Source organism: Camelus bactrianus, chromosome 27 (genome assembly GCF_048773025.1).
Source record: "Camelus bactrianus isolate YW-2024 breed Bactrian camel chromosome 27, ASM4877302v1, whole genome shotgun sequence".
In the NCBI taxonomy this organism is placed as follows: domain Eukaryota; kingdom Metazoa; phylum Chordata; class Mammalia; order Artiodactyla; family Camelidae; genus Camelus; species Camelus bactrianus.
The window spans coordinates 35,389,100-35,413,934 of NC_133565.1; the positions used below are offsets into that span (position 1 = coordinate 35,389,100).

The following is a 24,835-nucleotide window of genomic DNA, read 5'->3' on the forward strand; positions in this document are numbered from 1 at the left end:
AAGTTCTGAATCCCCTTCTCCCCCAGCAGCAGCCGCTCTGCTGTTTGCTTTCTTTTGATGTGCTGAGCTTGCAGCTGCAGCGTGGTGTGAACAGAGGATCTCACAGCTGTTACAAAGCATCTGAAAAATGTTTCGCCATTTCCACACACACACACACACACACACACACACACACACACACACACACACACACACACACACACCCCCTTCAGTCTCTCAGAATCTCTTGTAGAATCTTCACACTCTATTGCTGTTTGGACGACTTGCGTCTCCGGCTCTCCCTGACTTCCGTGGAGGAGGCACTGCCTGGCTTCGTCCTCCATGGCTCCTGGGCACCCCGACCTAGCACTCCCTCAAGAAACCTCTACACATGTGGGGAAAGAAATCATTGGTTCCAGCCTTTTTGTCTAAATAGCTGCAGTGGGAGCAGGTGAACACGATGTGCTAAGAACACAGAAGTCAGCGGTGGAGGAGGCGGACACGGTGAGCGGAGCCCTAGGACCTGGGCAAAGAGGACGGGCACGGAGGGCCCGCCGCGTCCGCTGCCCGCCGGGTGAGGCGAGAGGCACGCTCCGAGCCAGCCTGCGCCGGGGCCCTGCGCTCGGAGAGCTTGGAGCCCTCGGTCCTCCTTTGCTCTAGGCTTTCAGTGCCCTTTTCTCCGGAACGTCTTTTTTCTGCCTACATGTGTTGAAACCATGGGCTCTGCTTCTTCTAATGCCTTGGTGCCTGCCATCCCCAGCTTTATGTATAAGGCTGGCGAACATTCCAGAACAAAAAAGTACGTTATCTTAACTGGTTAAGGGAGAAACACACACCTGCCAGGGCCCAAGCCCTCTGGGACACACCCAGGTTTGAGGCTCCCGGACAGCAGCTGCTCACCTCCAGCTTTTCATGGTAGAGGTCCCGCGTGGTGTAGTGCAACGCGGCCCGGTTTGTGTTTTCTCCTGCGAGTCTCTTGCTGTTGTCGTTTTCTTCACTGACAATACCAGGTTTTCTTCCTTTGGTTTCCAGAAGACACTGGAATTGCTTCTTTCTGTAGAAAGACAGTAAAGGGATGCAGAGCTCCTTGTCCAATTTATGAAAATGTGCCCATGCTTGTTGCCTTTAGAGGACAGCGCAGGCTTTTCTGAATGTCTGTTTTATGAGCTTATTTGTTTGAAATCAGTTCACCACCCCAGCCTTTCCACTGGTCAAACTACACAGCTCAAGTTCTTTTTGTTTCCTAAGTACCAATCATCAACATAAACATGGCTCAAGCATTTCAAAAGTGGAAAAGCTATCCCAACCAAGACGAAACTTACACAATCACAGAGTGCAAAACGGCCCAGTTAAACACGCAGCAGACCAAACTTTCAAAGTCTTTATATCCCATAAATCACATGTTAGTTACACATCTGACAAATCACACAAGTAGTTCATAATTCCATTATGTGGCTCAGCAGTATTACCAATAACTAGAAAATGAAATGCAGCACTGGTTTAAGCTTAGGTAAAAACAGGAGAAAACCCCAAACCTACAACTGTTAGCACATGAGGGCAGGATCCTAGCGGGCGGTAAATAATGGAACAGGAAGCCTCGTTTGACTGTGAAGAGCGCAAGCCGCGCTCCCAGGGTCACCTGCAGACCCAGGCCCAGAACTGCAGAGGACTGTGACTCAGCCTGCTTTCTGGTTCCCACCACCCAGGAGTCTCTGGGGGAAGGGACACCACTGCTTTACTGTGAATCTGGGAATTGAAGACTGGGAGCAGAAAAGGAATGTATCTTTTTCCAAATGTCTTCCTTTCTCCAGGTGAGGAGTGTTAACACAACCATTTTAGAAATAATAAGCAGGACACATTTTGAAAAGTATAAAGAAATAGAATAAAATCACCTATAAATCTATAGCTTATAAATCTACAGAAATCAGTAACATTGTTCACATTAGACATATTTCTTTGCAGACTTTTTCTATGAATTTCTGTAAAAAGTTAAGATCATATTAAACATCCAATTTTGTGTGCTGTTTTCACTTAATGCTATATAAGCATTTATATGTCATGAAAATTAATATTTTAATAAATAAAATACAATTCAATTGTGATGTAGATCAATTTAACTCATTAGCCCGTTTATTGGATATTTAGGTAGCGTAATTTCCTCACTATCATTAAGAAAAAAATGCATAATATATTTATCTGCACTTATTTTACTGGTTTTTAATTGCAAAAGCAATATACATATTTTCCATCACTCTTGTCTTTTCAAATAATCAATTTTTCAATTAATTATGCTTTTAATGTCATTATTTCTTTTCTTTAACTTTCTTCGGGATTATTTTGCTGTTGTTTTTCCAACTTCCTTAGATAAACGTTTAGCTCACTCACTTTCAGCCTTTATCTGTAGTAATGTACGCACTGAGATAGGTTAAAATATCTCCATTTTGCACCATTGTAACTTGATCCTACAAGTTTTGAAATGTGGTATTTTTATTATATTTCGGTTCAAGGTAGTTTCAAATTTCCATTGTAAAACTGTCTTTAACCTCTGGGTAATTTAGAAACGTGTTTCTTAATTTCCAAATATATGGGGATTTCCTGGTTAACATTTGTAATTGAGTTAAAGCTTAACTGCATTGTGAACAGAGAACATGGTTCATGTAAATCCTCTGGCATCCGCTGACATTTGCTTTCTCGATGGTATCTGGCCAATTATTATAAATATCCCTTGTCTTCCTGAAAAGCCTTACGTTGTGCAGTTGTTGGAGGCAGTGTTCTCTAAATGTCTAAGTCAAATTTGTTAATCATGTTGTTCAAGCATTTTACATCCTTTTTCTATTAATTACTCAGAGGTATAGGAGCAGTGTCATTTTTTGGTTTATAAGTTTTAAGGCTAAGCTTACAGGTGCATACAAATTAAATCCGCAAATTGACGCTTTGTTTCTGGCGAGCAGACCTAGTTTCACTTTGCGATACTCCTCCTGCTCCTCGCACTGCTTTCAGCCGCGGTCTGTTAGCCCTCAATGGCTGCTCTGTTTTTATCTTGGTTATTGATATTGTTTATCTTTTCCCACTTTTTCACTTTCAAACTTTATGTAACCGTATGTTTCAGATGTGTCTCTTTTAGACAACATATAATTGAACTTCTTTTTTTTTAAAGATTTAGTCTGACAATCTTTGGCTTTCAACCGGAACAATTAGAGTACATTTGCATTTTAGCACTGAGGCAAATTTATGACATTGATGGTCATAATGGCTCCCCTGAACCCACGCCCTTTACCATGTGATTTCACAGCTAGGTACATCTGCCTCTGAGCCCCTGCGGTCTTGCCTCGTGACTTGCTGTGACGAGTGGAGTGTGGGAAATGGCGGTGTTCCGGCTCTTAGCCTGGGTCTTAAGAGGACCTGCATGTTCCTGCTCTCTTTTCAAGCCCTGCCTCTGCCGTGGCAACACGCCCAGGGAGACGTCTGGTATAGGAGACCACGTGGAGCAGAGATGAGTGGTCCTAAATGAAGTCTTCGTAGCCCAGCTTACAACCAACCTCTCAACCCCCCTAAAAGTGAGGGGGCTGCAGAGCCGCCTACCCAGCTCCCCGGTGACTGCAGACGCACGAGGACCCAGCTGCGGGGGGCAGAGCCGCCAAGCTGACCTGTAGACTCAGCGGGCCAAGTGCTCAAGCCGCCGAGTTTTGGTGCGAGTGTAACTGCTGATATGCTAGTAATTAGGTTAAATCTAACATTTTCTTTTCTTTCTATCTGACCCAAATGTTCTGATTCTTTTCCTTTTTGTCCTTCCCCCTATTCCTCACCCCTGCCCTACCCTTACCAGTTCAGAAGCTATATACTTTTTTATTTTTTGGTTACCAAAGAAATCACAATATGTAGCTTTAATTTACTAATATGTAAACTTAATGATTATATCTTCATCCTGGATAATACAAGGACACGGAGAACTATATCTACTGCTGTTGTAGCATATTTTAGTTCTGCATTTTCAAACCCCACAGCACATCATTACTGTTGTTGAATACAGTCGGTATTCACTTCGCTTCACCCACAAATGCAGCACCTTCCTGCTCTTCAGCTCCTCGTGCACCTCGGAAAGTCGGTCTGGCATCAGTTTCTGCCTTAATTACAGGCTTTATCGTTTCTTTTAGTGAAAAAAAACTGACAGGAAATTTCTTAGTTTTTTTTTTATTATTTTGTTTTAAAATGTCTTTATTTCACCTCATTCTTAAAATACTTTTTGCTGTGTATAGAATTCCAACATGGCAAGTAACTTCCTTCAGGACCTGGAACACTCTCCTCGCCCTGTCCTTGGGCTTTGCGGCTGCTGCTGTGAAGTCAGCGTTCATGCGTGCCTTTGAAGACGACCTCTTGTTTCCCGGTTGTTGGAAACAGTGTCACTTTACAACTGGTGCTCTGCAGCTTCACTGCTGTGACGAGGTGCAGGCTTCTTCTAATTTATCAAATTTGGCGTGGTTGAGTTTATTTAATGTGCAGATTAGTGCATTTCATCAGTTCTGAAAAGTTCTTTGCCATTATCTCTGCTCCATGCTCTCTATGGTGTCTTTTTCAAATGCCAAACATAGGTTAAATCTTCAAAGTCGTTCCACCTTCAAATTTCTTAACCATTTTATATGTTGTTCTTTTCTCTTTGTGCGGCATTCTACAAAATCTCCTCTAGCCCATTTCCCAGTTTACTGATTCTCTCTTCAACTGTATCTAATTAGCTGTTAAATCTCTTAATTAATTAAGTTTTAATTTAGCTTATTGTATTTTTCATTTATAGAAATTCCTTTGGTTTCCTTTCAAATCTGCTGGATCACTTTTTAAAATTTTCCTATTTTCTCCAGATATTTTCGATCTTATCTTTTATACTGTGTAACATACTAGGCAGAATCAGTTTATAATCTATGAGTTAAAATGCCAAATCTAAAGTATCTGTGGGTCTGTTTCTGTGGCCTACTTTTTTCTGCTAGTTTTTACACATGGTGCCTTATTTCTTTGTGTGTTTGGCTATTAATTTTTTTTTTTCATTGTGCGCTGGTCATTGTCCTTAAAAATTATGCAGGGGGATTATTTGAGATAGGATGAGAGTAACTTCCTCCAGAGAGAAGGTGTGTTTAGTTACTTTCCAAAGTTGGGCTACTATAAACAATAAAGAATTGGCAGCTTTGTACATAAGTCTCTTGTGTCCATATGAGTGCGTTACAGTAGGATATATTCCTACCACTAGACCTTCTGTGCTCAGAATATTGCCAAACCACCTTGTCCAAAAAGTCTGCATCAAGCTATACTCCACCAACAGTGCAGAATGAATTTCCCTGAATAGTATAAAACCCTTGACATTATTGGTTTAAAATTTTAAATCAATCTCACTGGCAAAAGTGACATCTAATTATTTTAGTTTAACTTTATTTCTCTGATTACAAGTGAGTTTGATCTTACGTTATTTGGCCATTTGTATTTCTTCTAGTGAATTCTCTGTTTATAAGCTTTGCCTTTTCTTCCTATCATGTCAACTGTCTTTTTCTTACTAAATGTGTAGGATTGTTAAATATGTTGCAAACGTATTCTCTCTGTCTGCTCATGTCTTGATTTTATGATGTCTTTTATCATATACAACTGTTAAATTTTTGTGAGCTAAATGTGTCAGACCTTCCAGAAGTATTAAAAAGTACAGTAGAATATTTTTTAAAACTTGGAATGATGAATACCTTCCCAAAATACAAATTCATCTTGTTTAGTTTACTGAGAAATCACACTGGGATGTTTGATTGGGAATTCAGTAAAATTGAGACTTAATTTGAATAAATTTGCATCTTTACAATAGTAAGTCTTGAAATTCATTAAGAATATGCATCTCTCCACATTTTAGGTTCCTTTTTCACCCTTAATTTCATTACTTCACAGTTACTTTGTGTCAGGCGGATTTCCTGGTGGTTTACAGTTTTATTGCCCCTATAAATGAGATACTTTTTTCCAGTACTACATCCAATAGTTTCATTATTGTAAAGAATAAATTGTAATTATTTTTGCATATTGAGGTACTATCTGGCCTTTCTGTATAGTCTAATTCATTTTTTTTTGAAGTTTAATAGCTGAGCTCGTAGGCTCCCTTAGAAAACGGTCTTCATAAAGAGTCAGGTTTTGCTTTCTCTGGTCAACTACTCTTTTTTCAATTTCTTATTTCTTTATAAGTTGCTGTTACATTTATGAATTTCTTTCCTCCACTTTATTTTACTATGGTGATTTTCTAGCTTCCTGAATTAAAAACCTCACTCATCAATTTCTAATCTTTCTTGTTTTCTATTAAGTATAGTAAAGATATAATTTCCTCTCTGTCTAGTTTTAGCCACATCCCACAGGTTCTGACAGAGTTCTTGTTGTCAAATTCATTGACAGTGACTTATGACTTTGGTTTTATTTTATTCTTCAACCCTAAAAAGTTAACAGTATTTTTAAAATCCTTTTTTAAAAAAGGAATACAATAACTGTAACAAAAAGAACACACACACACACACAAACAGAACAAAAACCAAAAAGATAATTAAAACAGTGCAAACAGACATACAGTAAAAAGCAAACTTCTACACGCTCTGGAACCCTGGTGCTCTCGGCTCTAGAGACAATGAGTTTTCAAAAATTAAACATTTTTAAATTACACAAGGAAATCTCTGAAATATATGCCCTCTTTCTTACAAACTGCAGCACGCTGCACAATTATTCTGTACCTTGTAGTCTTACGTTCTAAGACATCTTGAAGACTACTTTAATATCTAATCATTTTTAGAACTGCAAGTAACTGGTCCTTAATTAACGGACATGTAAAGAGTTTTCATATTCTTGCTATCACAAGCACTGTCTGCAATGAAAATCCTTGGACACATGTATTTGTGCTCATATATTTATAACTACCATTATCTGTAGACTATTCCCAAAATTGAAATTACTAAGTCAGAGGGCACGTACATGTAACATATGTTAGGTATTACTAGACTGTTGTGAGAAAAGCTGAGTTGCACCAGCACCGCCAGGAACAGGCCATGAGAACTCTGCTTCTGATGCTGCGCAGCTTCAGACGTTTTGTCTTTTCCCAAAGTTATCTTGTTCTTTAAAAATTTTCATGTCTATAACTTTGAAATCAAACAACTTTTTAAGTTTAAAGGCACTTGTACTTGACTTCTAGGGACTTGTCTCCGGATCACCCAGCTGCCCAGATTAAAGCAAAGGCAGCAGTTCCCTTGGAGGACCGGTTCAGAGGTATCATTCCGGGACCCTCTCCAGGCCCAGTCCAGAGACTGCTCCCCATCCACTTCTACGTATCTCTCAAGCCATCGTCTTCTCGATTCTTACTGTCTTAGTTCAGACCCTCATAATCTCCCTCCTGGACTACAGACTAGATTCTAGATTGGTTTCCGTTCCTTCCATCTCTGTCTTCCAAATGGCAGCCTTTCTAAAACATGAATCCAATCAGATGATTGTGCTTAATTACAAAACAATGCATTCATTTTTGGTTTTCATGGATTTCCAGGCTCTTCAAAATCAGATCACAATCAATCTTTCTAGTTTCATTTCCTATCACAATTCGCAATCATCCTATGCTCCAATTATACTAAATTATTTACAATTCCTTGTGCTTTTGCAGATCTCCTTCCCTTACACCCTCCAACTGAAAAGCTGTTCATTCCTGACGAACTGGAAAAACGTCACCTCCCTTGTGAAGCCTTCCCCGATGTTCTTCCAAAATGCAGTTAGTCTCTCCTGTGCCCCTACAGCCCTCTCTTACAGCATCCAAAGCGCTACACATCTTTAACTTATTAGCTTATAAGCCACACAAGAGCAAGAACTTTACCTTTTTCATCGTTTTATCTCCAACACTTTGGAGAGGGCCAGACAGAAAACAAATTTAGAAAAAGTGCTTGTGGGAGGCATAAATGGCACAAATGAGAGGTGTGTGGGATGTATTCCTTTTTCTGGTGCAACAACACTTCTGTAAAAACCACAGAAATTAAAGGTTACCTGGCATCACCCAGAACTGAAATCAGACGGTACGGCGGTAACTCAGAAGATGCTACGTGTGCTAGGATTCCAAAGAGCCTTTCAGCCATGATCATATCGTTTTGCGTCACCTGAAGAGATACAGTGGAGAGGGGTCAAGAGTGACACTGTCTTTTAGCTTGATACAACAAACGTAATTTCAAAGAAATGTCCATTTTAAGTATCGTCTTTAAGTCCAGGAAAGTGCATTCCCTGGGCTGTGAGAGGAGAATTCTTGTGGGTTTTTCTCTCCCCGAGCTTGAGTAGAACGAAGACGTACAGATGTGGCTTGAGGTGACGCAGGATGGCTGGGAGGTGCCGAGTTAACTCTGACTTAGAAGCCGTGTTTTGTGAGAATTCTACTTCAGATACCTTAAATTCTTAATGAATTTTTTTTTCCAGAAATCCTATGGCTTCTTAGAGTAGAACGATTTAGGGGGAAAAGTTCTCAAGTATCAATGGAATTGCTTAACTTTCATAATGTGCCCAAGGTAAGCCAAGGTGTTTACACCTTGCTCTAAAAGGACAATTCTGTCCCTGCCTGAGGGCATGAGCGCTGGAGCAGGAAGGACACTCCTATTCATTCTAAAGTCACGCCCACCTTTCTCCCCACGAGGAATAATCTGTCCTTGTGGGGGCTCATTCCTCTGTTAACCAAAAGCTGCTAAAAGCAGGGCTTGTACTAGTATCTGGGCATATTTTTAATATAAAGTAAGGTTGCCTGCGTTTTAAATACTATTAGTTTGTCTGTGTAATTCACTGGTTCCCAACCGGGGGAACATTCAGCGATGTCTGGAGACATTTGTGGTTATCACAACTGCTGGAGGGGTCCTAGAGCAAAGAATTCTCTGGCCCAAACTGTCAACAGAGCTGAGGCTGAGAAACCCTGGCATTGTCACATCTGAGGTCTTTAAAAAAAAAAAAATACATCTTTTTTTAAAAATTATTTTTTTAGGGGGAGGTAATTATTTATTTGTTTGAATGGAGGTGCTGGGGATTGAACCCAGGACCTCATGCATGCTAAGCAGGCGCTCTACCACTGAGCTGTGCCCTCCCCCTAAACAATATTCTTAACGCTAGCTGTAGCACACTTTATGAGCATTTCTGGAAGACAAACCTGTAACTCAGGAGCACCTTGCACACATGGAGCCGGACAGACTGGCTCACTCTCTCCCCTTCTCTAGACCTTCATAGTTAACGAGGCTGCGGCTCCCTGGAGTCCTTCCTTCAGCTGACAACTAGGTTGTTTGGTCTAAGATAGTCACCTAGTGGCCAGCGCAGGCCACTGCTCCGTCTTTTCTCCCTAGTGCTCATAATTCAGCTTAATTCTACCTCAAGCAATACCATTCTCTCCTACACAAAGAGAAGTAGAAGCACAGTGTCACACTATTATATATCGTGAAGGATGGGATAAGCAGTTTTATTTTAGGTCTTTTAGTAAAGGGTCAAGTATCCCTGGCATTGACATTTTCAGAACTTTAAATCAGAATAAATCATACTGGCTCTTTTCCGCCCTTCTCTACTTCACATAATTACGTTGTTCTGCTCCTTCCTGTTTCAAGGTCCTGTAATACTTAGTACACCTCTACTAGTGGCTGACCTTCGGATAAATCCACTATTTGGGGTTAACTGAGATAGCGGTTGGCCATGAATGAGGGAGGATGACCCACCTGTAGGCAAAACCACCACTCTCCGTTCAGTCCAGGCTGGCTTTGCAAACTTTGGAACTAACTGTTAGACCTGACCAGTGACTCACAGCCTCTCTGGGGAAGTGCCAAGAGGGGACACAAGAGGACACGAAACTGAACCCAGTCTCTTGAGAACCAGTTGAGAGATTAGTCATCAGGAGATTCCAGGTTTGCCTGTATCGTCAACGGATGGCTGACACTGTGGTCACAGGCCCCCCACGGCTGACGTAAATTTCACAAGGCTCTGGTGCACTGAGACCAGAGACCGCCAGCCTAACGGTATGCTGGATTTTTGGAGTTTCAGGTCAGAGTTACTCGCAGTGTATCAGCTGCAGGGAAATACAGTTGCTATTACCACCATGCTAGCAAAGTTGATTACAGTTCATCTTACAACAAGGAGGCTTGAATTTTAAGAGATCATCACAATAATACGTTAGTATATTAAAGATTTTTTTGGAGGATTGTTTAAATTCAGTTTGGGAATTCCACAGTAGAGGGAAAGGCACAGTTTGCCTCTTCTTTCAGAGTGATGTTTAGAGAGAACATGATCTTTGGCTAGCTGGGGCATTACCCCTGCGACACGCTCAGCAGAATCAATCTGAAAAATAACTCTTCACTAATAGTTTTCCAGTTTCCAGGCTCCAGGCCAGACTTACACAGTGCAGATACGCCACAAGCAGCTTTGCAAGCTAGTAACAAAGCAGTCGAAATGTTTCTTTACAGTTGTGTCATTTCTTTTCCACGTGTCTTTACTTCCTCTTCTTCTGTCATTCCTCTTTGCTTATTTCTCCTTCTCATCTTTTCTTTTTTAAAACAAAATCACCCTCCTTTCCTGTGGATGTTCTCTTTCCCCATGTGATTCTTCCCTCCTCCACCACAACCCTCATTACCCGACACTCAGTGTCCCTTCCCCGCGCCTCTCGCGTGCCAGTCTGCACCGCACTTTGAGAAGCACAAAGATCCCATCACTTACAGAAGTGTTCTATTTTTTTATTATTTTAAACTACCATCCTACCAACACTTTGCTTCTCTGAATAGTTACAAACAATACAAAAAGAATTTACCATTCACCACGACCTGGTGACTATTTCATTTTTGAAATCTGTCTGGTGCCTAAAAAGTTTTTGGATACATTTTTAGCTTTTTGACATTTTAAATTATTTCTCAAAAGTTCTATCATGGTTACATAAATTCCTGACCACTTTTATGACTATTTCCCCTAAAACGGAACATTTTAATTCTAGAGTTGACTTAGTGGTTAGCTTACCTCTGTTCCATTTATTTTCTGCATACTAAAATGGCTCAGCCTGAACAGGACATAGTATTTCCAGAGGATAAAATTGACAACTGGATTTCCTTGAGGATCAACTGTCAACTGGTCGACGCGACGGAGTTGCGCCAGGGCATTAAACTGCTGCAGCATTACAAGGTTTGTCTCCTTGAACTTAAGGTGCTGTAATAATAGAACACAAAACAGAGCTGAACACTGAGTTTTACCATCTTAAACTATTAACATTAGAGCTTCACTGATCGTTCCCCAAATAAATCTGAAACTTCAGGCTTAGCTAATGTGGTTTTAATTACAATTAAACCCATTGAATGTGCTAAGCTACACAACTTTAATCCATCTAACGTATCATTATTGATGAAATGCAGTAATCCCTCCTGTGTTGGACTCAAAGTGACTTCCCTTCTGCAAAGGATATCCCTCTAATTATTAACAAACTAAGATTCTTAAAAATTATATAAATATACAATAATTCAAACTCTTTGAGGCATTACAGTCATTTTACATGCTTTACACTGAGATTAAATCTACAAAGGAAAGATTAGAAATGAAATTTTCAGAACTGTATGAATACAGGGCTCAGAGTGCTTCTGAGGAGAACTAGTTACCTATTACTACCTTTACCTTGGTAGTTACTATGGAGGCTACGTAAACTGGCTACCAGAAAATAAAATCGCTAAAACTGAAATGCTAAGTGTTCCATCTGTGAATCTGGATAAATTTTTCTAAACATACTGTCTCTACTTCTATCTTCTTTGGGAAGGATAACAAAAGAAAAAAAAAACACTATAAAAGAGCAGGTGAGGGAAATCACTGTCTATCAGAGATAAACAATGATACTAAAAACTCAAGAGAGAACTCATTATGGAAATCACAGCTTCTGCAAATGCATACCAATAAATAACATGATAATACCATAATTGAAAAAAGCAGTATCTCAAAGCAATTTTAATGAGCTATTAAAATTATTTTAAATGTTACTAGGGGACTACTGTAACATTATAAGTAAATATGAATGTCCCATTAATGCCAGGTATAATAGATGAATATATAATATAGAGTTAAGAGAGGTCCTGTTGAATGCTTTACAAAGTTGAAATATATAATTTGAGAAAAATTATACTAGCCCTTTATACTCCATAAAGAAGCATTTTCTAGAGAAATCATTTCCATTAGCAGAAGACTATAAGGCTATGTACGAATCTTAGTTTAAATCCCAGGTTCAGAAAACCAACACAAGAAGTTAGTCTCCCTGCCAGACAGAAACTATGTCAATAAAGCTGAAAACAGTTCTTTGGCCTGAACACACAAGTCATGACCGAGAGCAATTCAAATACATACTAAAAGGAAGTGTTTACCAGGGAATTAGGAAACTTCAGCTTTAATTTGGGGAGCACTTGGACGATTTCATCAAATTCTATGAAAGTGAAGGACACCGTTGTCACCATTCCCGCTGTCTGCACGCTCCAGTTCCGATCCAGACACTCCAGCGCCCCTGAGCCGTACAGGGACAGCGTGTCCCCGTCCACCTCCACGAGGTGTGTGTCCGTGACCGACAGGCCCTGCAAAGCACTGGTGAGCCCTGAGTCCAGAGACCTGGGAAACCCAATACACACTTTTAAACGAAAGTCTCATGATGCAAAGTAAGGAAGAGATTATAAAGACCTGTTGAAAAGGTATTTGAAATTTTACAGTCATTTGTTTTTCGTTTCAATAACTAAACCCAGAGCACCAAAGATTCATTTTCCATAGAGCATCTGCAAGTTTTGTCTTCTAGTCACAAATTTTAATTCAAAAAGAAGTGCATGTGAACAAAAAAACACCACTATGAAACCCAAATTATTCACAGCAATGAAAAATACCTGATACTCTATTTAGTTTTTAAACAATCCATTTCGTATATCATGGATACCTTTTCATGTTGAAACAAACAGTTTTTCTTAATCTATAGAATATTCCACTGTCTGGCTGGAAAAAAAAAAAGCCTGGATTTTATAAAATAAAATATTTCTATAGCAAGAACCATGTAATGTAAAACTACGTTTGTAAAACACTTGGGAATTCATATAGTAACTGGAAGCAACAGTTTCCCTCCCAGAAGCTGGATTAAGGGGTAACTTTGACTTTTCTATTTTTCAGTATCTCAGCGTTGTTTGAAATTTTACAAGTGTATAAACACTACAGTTACAGGCAGTAAAATCTAGAAGATTTCCTCCCCGTTCTGAAATAAGAAACGATGAGAACCACCCGCATTTACTCCATACAAAAGATACACAAACTCGCTTCACAAACTGTCGAGTACGTTGCTGTTTTCAAAGCAGAGCCACATTTTCCGTACAAGGCACCTGAGAGATGGCTCTCTGAAGAAGAGCAAGCTCGATCCAACTCAGATTTTCTGCTTGGAGGATAGAGACATAAGTATTTGTTCTATCCAATCTCAAAACTCAAACAACGCTCGGTTTTTGCTTGTTCTGGGATTTTGCTTTCAGACAGTATGCATTTGCTCCCAGCTGTGTCAGTGCTTTGCCCTCCTTCATGCTCCTATGGAATGTTGTAACTCCTCAAATGCATCACTCCTCGTACTCAGGCGTAATGACATGTTTACAGTTTTGCCTCCTCTGTCAGATACTAAGTCCCTCGGGCTTAATCCCTGTATTTTTTCATCTTTGGAGGCTCTGGAACCTAGTAATGAGCTTTTCACAATGTAATTGACTGCATTATGACAGATCTTCAAAAGTTTTATGATGCTGATGTGGCAGGAAAGACTGACAATCCTCCACCCTGTGGGTTTATCATGCTTTACTAGACTTCACGTACTTACTTCAATGGCACCAGTTAACATGTGACACATCTGTCTACACAGTAAGAAGCTGGGTGATAACATCAATCCACTCTTAAGTGAATACGCAACCGAAAAAATACAGACAGGCTTGGTGCCTGCCAGAGTAGTGCCCAAGACAATGATCATCACCGACAGTCACCACACATTCAGCGAGCAGTGGTGTGTGAGTAATCAGAGATGACAGTCCTATAAAGGTAAGAGCTGAGATGAGAATCGAGATGAGAATTAGGAGTTCTTTATATTGCACGCTGTGAGCTGTGCAGGCTAGGGTGAAGGACGGGAGTTGCATTCCAGTGCCACTGAAATAAAGAAGCCTTGATGAAAAGCATACACGCCACTAGCATAGCCCTCCCCACGCTGCGCCGCAGGCCCTCGTCACCTGCCTCTCTCCCTAAACACTGGCTCCTTGAGGGCTCAGCCTTCGTCTGGCACAGCTGGTGGCACAGGCTGTGCTCAGTAAACGTCTCTTCAATGAATTAATGAAATGAGACAGTTACGAAGTTTCTTATGAGTCTCCACGGAATCTTAAGAAAGGTGTTCCAACCATAAACTCTGGTTTCAGCAAAGGGGCAGAATCAGTGATACAGACACAGAATAAAGGTTAATAAGAAGGTTTTGCAGGTGAGGCAGAGACAATAATAAAGAAGTAAAGTCAAGGCAAGAACAGTCAGCCAGGTGATGCAGTGACGCCGGATGTCATGGCTCCCAGCAAAAGAAGTTTGTTTTAACATAAAAATGATGGGGAATCAGAGCAATGTACCAAAAACACGAATAAATCCTCTGGGAAGTCGTGTTGTTTTAAATCCTACCTTTGGAAGCATCTTGTTTACCTTTTCTATGTGATGAAAAGTTTAAGACTATAAACTACAAAATAAAATGTTTATCATACAAAAGGATTATTTATTTTGTTTAAAGGTTTGTTAAGCAAATGGTCAGGAAAGTAAGTGAAATAATAAGCGAACCTAGCCTCAGCAACAGTAACACAGTTACAACGCAAAGCGGAAGTGGCTTCCAACTCGCACAGACCCCGCATGGACACTCAGCAAAGACAAAGGGCAAGCTGCCGGGCGGCGGACAGGTCCGCCCTCCTCAAGAGGAAACAAAGCACCCGTCAAACAGCCGTACAAGACGAAACCCATCTCAGGTGTTTTCTGACTGAGGGCCGAGGGCAGCCTCAAGCTCGGGCCAGTCTGGAGCAGAGGAGCCTGCCCCTCAGGGAAGGTGTGCTCTGACTTCCACAGGAAGTCGCCCGGTGGTCTCCTCGCTACGTTGACACGCTGGGGCTCCTCCTTCGCGTTTTCCTCGTGCGGCTGGGAGATGCATCCGCAGCTCTTTAGTCAAACACGCACCGTATTACTGCGTTTGTTCATTCACTCATTTATGCACCGAACACTTGCTGAAAGCCCACTGTACACAGGGCACTGTCCTAAGAACTCCGCCGCAGGTAACCAGCGCGCCTGTATCGATAAGGACAATCGACATAGACGTCAGGTGCAAGTTCTTGGATGTATCAAAAATTTCTTCACTTTTATTCTGGGCTATGGTCCCAGAAATATAACTACTCTAATCATACTCTGAAGTTAAATTAATAAACGCATGGGATATAATTCCTAAACTGAAATGATTTCAACCTCATTAAACAAACATTAATCTGGGGAGTTTGTTACGTGTCAGGCATTGGGGCAGGCATTGGGGATAGAAAGATAAAGTCATACTGCTTTGTCCCTGAAGGGCTCCCAACCTGGATGGAGAGTGGAAAGCAAGATAAATACATACATTAACTCTAATATAAGATGCTTACTGTCATACAATGAATAAACAATATGCTATGGAAATGCAGAGGAAGGAATGACCAAGTCTTCTTGGGGTGGGGAGAAGTCAGGTTTCAAAGGGAGGTAGTATCTGAACTGGCCCCTGAAGGATGAACAGTAGAATGTCATCAGAAGTAGGAGGCAGCCCTACGGCAGAGCACAGGGAGCTGTACTCAATACCTTGCAATGGCCTGTAATGAAGAAGAGTATGACAAGGAATACATTTATGTGAATAACTAGACTGTACACCAGAAATTAACACAACATCGTAAACTGACTACACTTCCATTTAAAAAAAGCAGGAGAAGAAGGAAGCACACTTAAGGTAAAAAATATAATGAAGAAAGGCACAGGAGCCTAATCATATATAACATATTCAGTTAAGGACACTTCCAACACGGCTGGAGCACTGAGGAACAGGACTGCAGCACTAAAACACATGGCGGGTAGCAGCTGAAGATGAAGCTGAAAAGGCAGATTTTATCCTGTAAGGTTGAGAAGCAGAAGGAGACTTTTAAATAAAAAAGAATTAGGACCGTATTCAATGCAAGTTTGAAAGCACGTCCAATGTGTCATGCACGTTGATAAATAAGATGTGTTCTCTGCCCTCAAGGACCCACTAAAGACAGGTGTGCTGGTCACCTTTGTGGAGGGTGGAGCAGGGAGAGGCTGGGTTGGGGGAGATTAGTAGGAAGACCAGGCAGCAGCGTCACCCAGACCGTGTAAGACCGTCACAAAAAAGGCGGCAGATGAATGAACAAATGGCAAGAAAATCAGACAGAGCTTAGTTCAAATCCCACATCTGCCATTAATAAACAGAGGACTTTGGGGGCAAATGATTTAATTTCTTTGTAGTTTCAGTTTCCTCGTGTGTAAAATGGTGACTGTAACACCTGTTTTTTCAGAGCTGTTATGAAGACTAGAAATAATACTCTAAACCGGATCTCACACTCAGTTCAGTACACTTCAGGGATGTGTACCAGCAAATGAGGAGAACACAAATACACCAGGTATTTAATTGACCATAAAAGTAGGACTTAGTGACCGTGGGGAATGAAGGAGAGGGAGGAGCCAGGGGTTCAGAGGAGGTGCCTGGGTCTCCTGGTCCAGCTCCTACCCCTGTCTCGTGTAAATGTACGCTCTAAGGAACGTGGTATTCCTCTATGGAGGATCAATGCTTTAAACTCTGTTTTCCCATGAAGCCCAGTGCACACCCACGTATATTTCCCAACTCATATTATTTACATAACTGTAGGCAGCCTGCCATCAAATAGAAATTCTCTTCAAGATCTTTAGTAGTTAATTCCAAGTCCAAATTTCATTTATCCAACTCAATCTTTACATAAGAATAAATCAGAAAAATGTTCTCTGCCTTCTTGATTAGCAGAGGACTCTAAGAAGAGACAGGGCGATTAACTTAATGCAATAAAGCAACGGTCCCTGAACGCCAGGTTAAATGGAAAATACACTCTTCGATGCCTAAATGGAAGAAGGACAGTATTTCCGAGGATCATAGGTCCGTTACAGGCTAGGACAGAAAGACTGAGAACATTTCGGAAGATTCTTTTCCCAACGAGCAAGTGGTGCTGATTCGTACAGCGACGTACTTTATGAATTTCTATTACGACACTCACAGGTGTGGAAATTTATTTTATACATTGTATTTCATTATGGTAGTGTTGGCTAAAATACCCCAGTGTTCATAGACAGGAAATGGCCAAAAATAAACCAGCTTCACTGCATGCGTCCAATGTAAGCAAAGAAAACATTACGGCAAGTACCTTCCCGTTTCTGGCAGGGGACAGAAACCTGCGACACGTCATTTTACTGCAGAGCTGCCCCAAGTACAGTGAACAGTGAAGTCATTAATGGGATATGCCCAAGTTTTGCAGAATTTCTCCCCTTTATGTGCCTGTAATTTTTTCATGGATACTTATTTCCAGGCATTCAGTTACACACTCATAAGTCAAAGGTCATAGACATTGTAACACAAGAATTAGCCACTTTTTTGGCATTACAAAACACTAAAGACCATAAATGGGATTGTTAAAAATGGGAAATCTTATGTAGCATTAAAAAACAAATTGGACCCCTAAGGAAGAGACTTTGTGGCCCTCTGACTAGCTTTCAACTTTCAGAAAGAGCCAGGCTTCTATCATTCCTGAAGGATGAAATTAAATTACATTTTTAAAGACTTACAGAGAATGTAGTAATACAACTTCTAATATTTAAAATGTTTCACTCTGTGCTTTCAGATAAAAGAGCAGACAGACCGAGCTTCACATGTGTGTGTGAAACTTCTCCCTGAAAGACCCTAACAAAGTAACTGAAGTGGTGCAAACCCATGGCAGCAGCAAGTACAGAGGGAAGGGGACAACTTCAGTGAGAAGTTTCAGCAAATTTCTAGAAGGCAGAAAGTGAAAATATTTGAGTGAGGAAGAAGGACAAAGGAGGCTGTAGGTCTGAAGACACACTGGAGACAAGAACAAAGGTGGTAGCCAAGCTGCCCGGCAGAAGTTGGGAAAGAAAAGAACAGAGACATGATGGAAGACGGGAGTGAGAAGTGGGACCAACACAGGGTGGGGCATTAACTGAAGATCTGCAAAAGGACCCTACCACCTCCTTCTCCCCCTGCCAATAAAACAGGCAGAGAGGCACTGCAGTTCAGTGGGAAAAGGACCCAAATCTGAGGAATCTACCGTCTAGAGGTTGAGAAGATGGAAATACTCGAGAGTATGAGAGATGCACAATGCAAGTGAAAAGCAAAGGCTACTAGCAATACGATGTAACACGATGAACTGTAAACACTGGGCCGAGAGAAAACAATGAGACTACACTGGGGGAAAAGAACTCGGAGAAGCCCCCGCAGTGACTGCTGTGACCAGCACGAGCACAACTTAAGCAGCAAGCGTCCCCGTGACAAGAGCTTGGGATGCGTGGCTGAGACTGGAAGGAGACGGGGCTGGTCACGGCCGGACAACTTGTCCCTGGTTCCACGCCCAGCTCAGCCGTCAGGAACTTCACTGTCTGCAGCGCTAGTTTCAGCCGATCTCCTCTCCCCTGACAACCCTCACGTCCCGTCTCCAACAGCCCGCTCCCAGGGCCAGCGTGGCCTCCGCACCGCTCTTACGCTGCCACGACTTAGACTCGGCCCACCTCTAAAATCTTCAACTTCAAAAACTTAATCTGGCCGCAAGTTCCCATTATTCCAGCTCACTATTAACCCTCTTATTTTATATACTTCTCATCTTTAATTTCATCTAGACTTCTGTCCCAGAAATACTAAAATTTCACCCAATCCATTGGCAACCTTCTGTTTTTTAATTCTTTAAAAACCTAGCCTAAACCATATGACCCATCACCTCTTTCTTTTGTCATTATACTTGAATTTTTTATTTCTTATCTTTGATCCTTTATCTCTTTTTTCTTTATAAGGCATTTAGTGTCTCTACTGATAAACCTCGCCACCCTGTGCCCCTGGAATACACACTCAACAGCTCAGACTACAGTTGCTACAGTTTCATGGTCTGTAACCACCTTTAGCTCCCCAGAATTTTCCTTCAGTATTTCAACACTTCTCCAGTTAGCCCTCTACAATACAAACAAGACCTGAAAAAATGGATGTACCATGATTTTTAAAATGATGAGTTATTATCTTAAGAATGTCGATCCCTCTGAAATAAACAACTTAAATGCCATTTAAATAAGTCTCTGAACATTTCCATTTGAATGAAATTATTTTAAAGTTTATACAGAGGAACAAGTACGTGAGAATTGAAACTCTGAAAAGAATAGTAAAAGCTAGTTCCCTACTAGACATTAAAACTTAACTATAAAACTACGATAATCAAAATAGTCTGGTATTGGCATGAAAACAGATCAGCAGATTAGTGAAATGGAATAGAAAATCCAGAAATACACCCAGATACTTATGGGAACGGATAAAGTGAAAACGGCAATCTCGGTAACAAAGAGGACAACGCAACTGAGGAACGCTACTGGCAACCTGACCGGTCACCTGAAATAAAAGCAGGTTAGACTCTCACCGACACCATATTCAAAACTAAGTTTGACATATTGTACGAATAGTTTTTAAAATCTTAGTAAAATTTTAGAATAAAATTTATAAGATCATTTGGGTAAACCTGGAACTAGGAAACCTTAAGGATGATAGAAAACATATTTTTTAAAAAGAGAGAAATCAGAAATAGAATGGACTTGTGTAGTATTTCATAAATCGAAAGCCCAATGGTATAGTTTTAATTCTATGAAGTATTATAGTTCTCCCCAAGTAAAATCAATTTTGACATCTGAATAATATTAAACAAAGCTCCAGGGCAACAGAAATGACACACTTGTTATATAAATAATCACTTAATTAGAATCCTTATTCTTGTTGCCTTATTTTTCTCGCTGAAAGAGGCGAGAAACTCTACATGTGGAAACCCAGGTGAGCTGACGGAGGTACACTAATTGATAAAAATTAATCCTGCAACTAAAAATTTTTATTTGTCTTTAAAATATATGTCAAACTCTGTAACTCAAGTAAACTCCCAAAATACTCTAATGACTCAAATTACTTTCTTTATTACATTCTTTGTATATAGAAAGCTTAAAGAACACTGGCTAAATACTTGAAATAAAAGCTGTATTATATTTAGTTTGAAATGTGTTTCAGAATTTGATTAGGTCATTGGATAACTGTGCTTCCCCAAATGAAACAAAACTGAAGTGCATTCCGTCCCGGATTGTTAGGCTTTATTTTAAAATTCTGTGTATAATTATAAGCAAACTATAAAGCTGTATCTGTTTTCTATTCCTCTCATTGGCCTGACTCCAGCACGCCTTCTGGAGAGGAAGACATACACGTGACGTCTAGGAAGTGTCCTCAGATCTGCTCATGAACCAAGGGATGCGTTTAACGTGACACGTGTCATAGAAGAAAGAGGACGTGAGCTACTGGAATAGACAGATGTTATAGAGCCATCATTTAGTTCTTATGCCAAATTGCTTAACACCGCCGGTTAAGGAGTAAGGATTTGTGCTAGCTGCTGAGGAAACAACAGAGGTCAACACAGGCAGGATCCTTTTCCTTGAGAAGCTTGCGTTCTAATGGGCAAGAGAGATGTCAAACAGCTGTACCCGCTAGGTGTTTAATTATGGCCCTGGTAACCGCTAAGAACGGGGAGTGCAGGGTCCTGAGAGAGAAAGAAGGCATCTGATGTAGTCTTGTCACCAGGAAGTCATCAGGAACGGCTTTTCAGGGGACGTGAGGCTTAAATTTGAGAGCTCCAGGCTGAGATGCAGTTAGCCGGGGAAGGGGAGGGAAGCAGGGCAGGGACGTGGTGTCGGGGAGGACACGGCTGTTTCCCTGTTTCCGGGAGAAGGGCTCTGAGGCGGGAGAGAGCTCACTGAGCTCAGAGAATCCAGCGGCCGACAGTATGGGATAGAACAGGGGAGGTGGGTGAGGGCCCCCCGGCTACACTAAGCAACCTCAAGTTCCTGCCTATGAAAAATGGGGAACTACTGGAGGATTTTTAAATTAGGGGTCAGCTTGTATTTTCAATATCTCCATCTTCACTTTTAAATTTAAACTGCTAATTTCAGTAGGTTTTCTTAAGAAGACAATCTTAAAATAATTACATGTAAAACGTTTCCCCATTTTGCTCCAAAGTCAGTTCTTCAAAGATACTAGTATCTGGAAAGAACACCACCGCATACCCTGTTTCCTCCTGAAATGCAGAGACGGTGCTCCCGGCGTTCTGGCAGGGGTCCTGAGAAGGGGAGTCCGAGTCTCTTCCGTCTTGATCCGCAGCAATATTGCTTATTCGATGTTGCTGCAGGTCCCACCTTCGGGCAACGTTGTTAATGGTTAACCTCTTCTTCTCCTGCGAAAAAGTCCATCATGACAAGAATTACAGAATGCAATTCTTGTAGCAGAGAGTATCCAAGGAGCATACTGTTTGCACTACTTCTCACACCTTTAAAAGGAGTCTATTACTTAAAGGTAGCTACCAGATACATGTTCTAAAACACAGCGTAAGTGCCCTGTATTTACCCTGTGCATCCAAACACCACAATAATGCTCCATCATCCTCAAAAAATTACATTTAAGCAATAATTACTTCCACTAGAGATTTAAAAATTCACTATTTGAAACATTAATTTGACAGAAATTATAGACTTAAGCATTATTTGAAGTTATAATTTGACAGAAATTTATATGCCTTTGTGTTTAAACATAGCAAGAAAAAACTAACATTTTAATTTTCCTACCCAATAATTAGGACAAATATGGAGGAATAATCGAGGGGGAGGGGGCAGAAGAGGTGCTGATCAATGTTCCAAGCTTCACAGCATAAATTACGATGTCTGAAAATTAACAATTACATACACACTGCTAAGAGAACTTACACTAGGCTGAAATATTTCTAGATTACCCATTATCAAAAGTTAGGATTTTAAAACGAGATGCCCATTAAATCAGAGTGCTAAACACAGACACTTTCCTTGCCTTCACTAGGAGCACAATCATCCAGTGAGAACCCAGCGGTGTGACACTGACCCTCGTCACCTGCTCCCCCTGGAGCCACTGCAGGCCGTCAGGAGGGTCCTCTGCCCCTCCCTCCGTGCATTTACACATGCACGAGACTTACGTTTAGTTCCACTTCTTTGTGTATATAAAATTTTAGCACGCAGAAATGGCACAAAATAGCAATGAAAGCGATGGCAAAGCTTAATCAAATCTAAACTGTTGAAAAGTCCTATTTCTGCATTTAAAAATGTTCTTAGCATGGGTTCTTTTTGCTGTTGCTTGGTATTTCATATTAGTCTAACCCATTTGTTTAACCCACTTGTTAAATGGGTTATACTTAATATGTATATGCTTCTGAGACTTTTTGACATTTTATGTATGTCTTTCTTATCTAAAGCAAGTAGGAATCTGCTATTCTACTGTAATTTTTTCCCCAGAGCTATAATAAAAAGGCATCTTACCTTAAAGAATTCTATGTCAGTTGTTTGTAGATGACTGGGGACAGCCCAGTTCTTAATCTAAGCTACACCATTACTTTTACTCAGTACCAAGGCTACACTGACAGAGGCGGGGGCAGTGAGTTAATGGGGGACGCCCACCACGCCGGCTCCGTGCGCCCGGTTTTCTGGCTGACTTGGGTTTGGCAAAAATAAATATTTTTAGCGAGGTAGATACAGCAGTGTTTAGACAAAAGGCACAAAATTTCACTCCGCTGAGTATGTTAACAAATTTATAACAAGACACTCTGAAAATGCAAACACTTTCCTACACCAATCCTAAAGTGAAGTCTCCAATTTAATTTAATTGGGTTATTAAAATCAGATCAAGACCAGGTTGACTAAGAAAATGAATATTTTCACTAGGGCCAAGAAAAAGGAAGACATATTTTAAAACAAGAGTGCAGCCTGGGGTCAAGGAGGATCACTGGCTGGCCAGGGGCCAAGCAAGGGCTCCAGGTATCTGTGGAGCAAGAAAAAGAGGAAAAAGGAAGGCTAGAGGCCCAGTAAGGCAGAACACTTCACGCTCAAAGATCACGAATGTATTTGGCATATTAGTTACAATCATGTTTCTACAGCCAGATGGCAATTTGCCAAGTCTGTGTTCAAGTGACAATTATTTTAGAAGATGCCAACTTTCAGCTTCCGCCCCCTTCGGTCTACTCTTTATTGTCCAGACAACACCACGCCAGTATCACCAGCACATCCCACAGCTCCCGCTTCCATTCACTTCCAAGGCTGGAAGGAAAATGGAAGGAGAGCGTCCGGGCTGACGGTGCGCGTCCACGCCCTCTTCCTGCCCCTCCACAAGCGCCCGGCCCGCCTTTATAAATTATCAGTGCGCGCTGTTACAGGAAACAGTCCCCAGCAAATGCTGAGGGTCGTTGACATTATGACCCCAAATCCGAGCTAGGGCTAGGAGTCCTCATTTCCCACTCTTTCCCTCTTACTAAAAATTTTAAAAGCTAAATAACCCTCATAATTAGAGTCCTATTTAGTGACCTCAAGAGAAGCTTTAGCTGCTTTATGACATCTTCATAAAACTTTTCCAAACACTTAAAAAACATGTTCACTAAATATTTAATGGCATGTTTCCAAAAATATTGATGGTAACGAGCAGCTGAATTGGGTGCAGAACAAAAGCTTTTCAGCTCAAAGGTGGAGCCAAGTGTGATCTGTTGCCTACAGTTGGCTCCGCTTACACTGGGAGCCTCAGAGCTAAACCGCCAGTGGACTTTCTTTGCAGACTCTCCCTTCCGTTCTCCAGGGCTCACACAGAAGGCCTCTTTAGGTCTGAGGGCTTCGGTCTATTCATTCATTAACTCATTCATTCACTCACTCACACAGGCATCTGACAGCAGCAGCCTTGTCAATGGTAACTCTTGTTCCTACACGTTTAAAAATACTTATTTCCTATAAACCAAGGTGTTTTGGGCCAACCCTTAGGGATGTTCCAGTATAGGAAAAAGATCAACATCCTTTTGGCTAAATCAATCAATAAAAAGGTAGAGCTGTCGAGAGGGGGCTGGGGCACAGCTAACTAACGGGATGAGGGAAACCAGGCAAAAGCTGGGAAGGAGTCAGGCGGCCAGAGAGAAACGGCAAGTGAGGAGGTCAGAGCAGACCAACAGTCCTGATGGCTCCCGGAGCAGCCGTCTGGAGCTGAGGGGGCTTGAGGTCAAGTTTGTTTTATTTTGCTTTGTTTTTGTTAATTTAGGAGAAGTTTTCATCAAGCGAAACACACAGATCCAAGTGTATTTTCTGATCAGTTCTGACAGGTGCGTGCACCCGTCAGCCCACACCCCTAGCGAGGTGCACGGCTCTTCTGTCACCCCAGCGAGTGCCCTCGTTTCCAGCGTTCACAACTTTGTATCCCTACCGGTCATTTTTAAAATACTGAATGCCATGTTAATTTTAAAAAGAAAAGCACCTACATGATACAAGAATGAGTAACGCCCATTTTTCAGTGATCTCCTCAGTACAGAACAGAGTGGGAAGCGTAACACAAACCGTAAACGTTAAGCTGTCTTATTTATTACACTCTGTGATGTTAAAAAAAAATTAAAGAGAACATTTTAAGGAAAGTAACGTCTGATATACTAAATCATTTTACACCAGTTTAAAAAATTAATTTCTAAATCCTCAAAATCTGTAC

The 24,835-nt window shown here is 41.1% G+C and overlaps 1 protein-coding gene across 4 annotated transcripts in view; it reads right to left on the minus strand.

Moving 5' to 3' along the window:
- Positions 1-24,835, minus strand: part of LRRC49 (leucine rich repeat containing 49) — a 103,924-nt gene that overhangs the window by 8,749 nt on the left and 70,340 nt on the right. For all 4 annotated transcript variants that reach the window (XM_010955323.3, XM_010955322.3, XM_045516917.2 and 1 more), the window contains 5 exons: positions 21,370-21,536; positions 12,354-12,591; positions 10,975-11,160; positions 8,002-8,111; positions 880-1,033 (listed from right to left, as the gene is read on the minus strand). In XM_010955323.3, the coding sequence (XP_010953625.2) occupies positions 880-1,033; positions 8,002-8,111; positions 10,975-11,160; positions 12,354-12,591; positions 21,370-21,536 (855 nt within the window). The remainder of the gene's footprint in view (positions 1-879; positions 1,034-8,001; positions 8,112-10,974; positions 11,161-12,353; positions 12,592-21,369; positions 21,537-24,835) is intronic.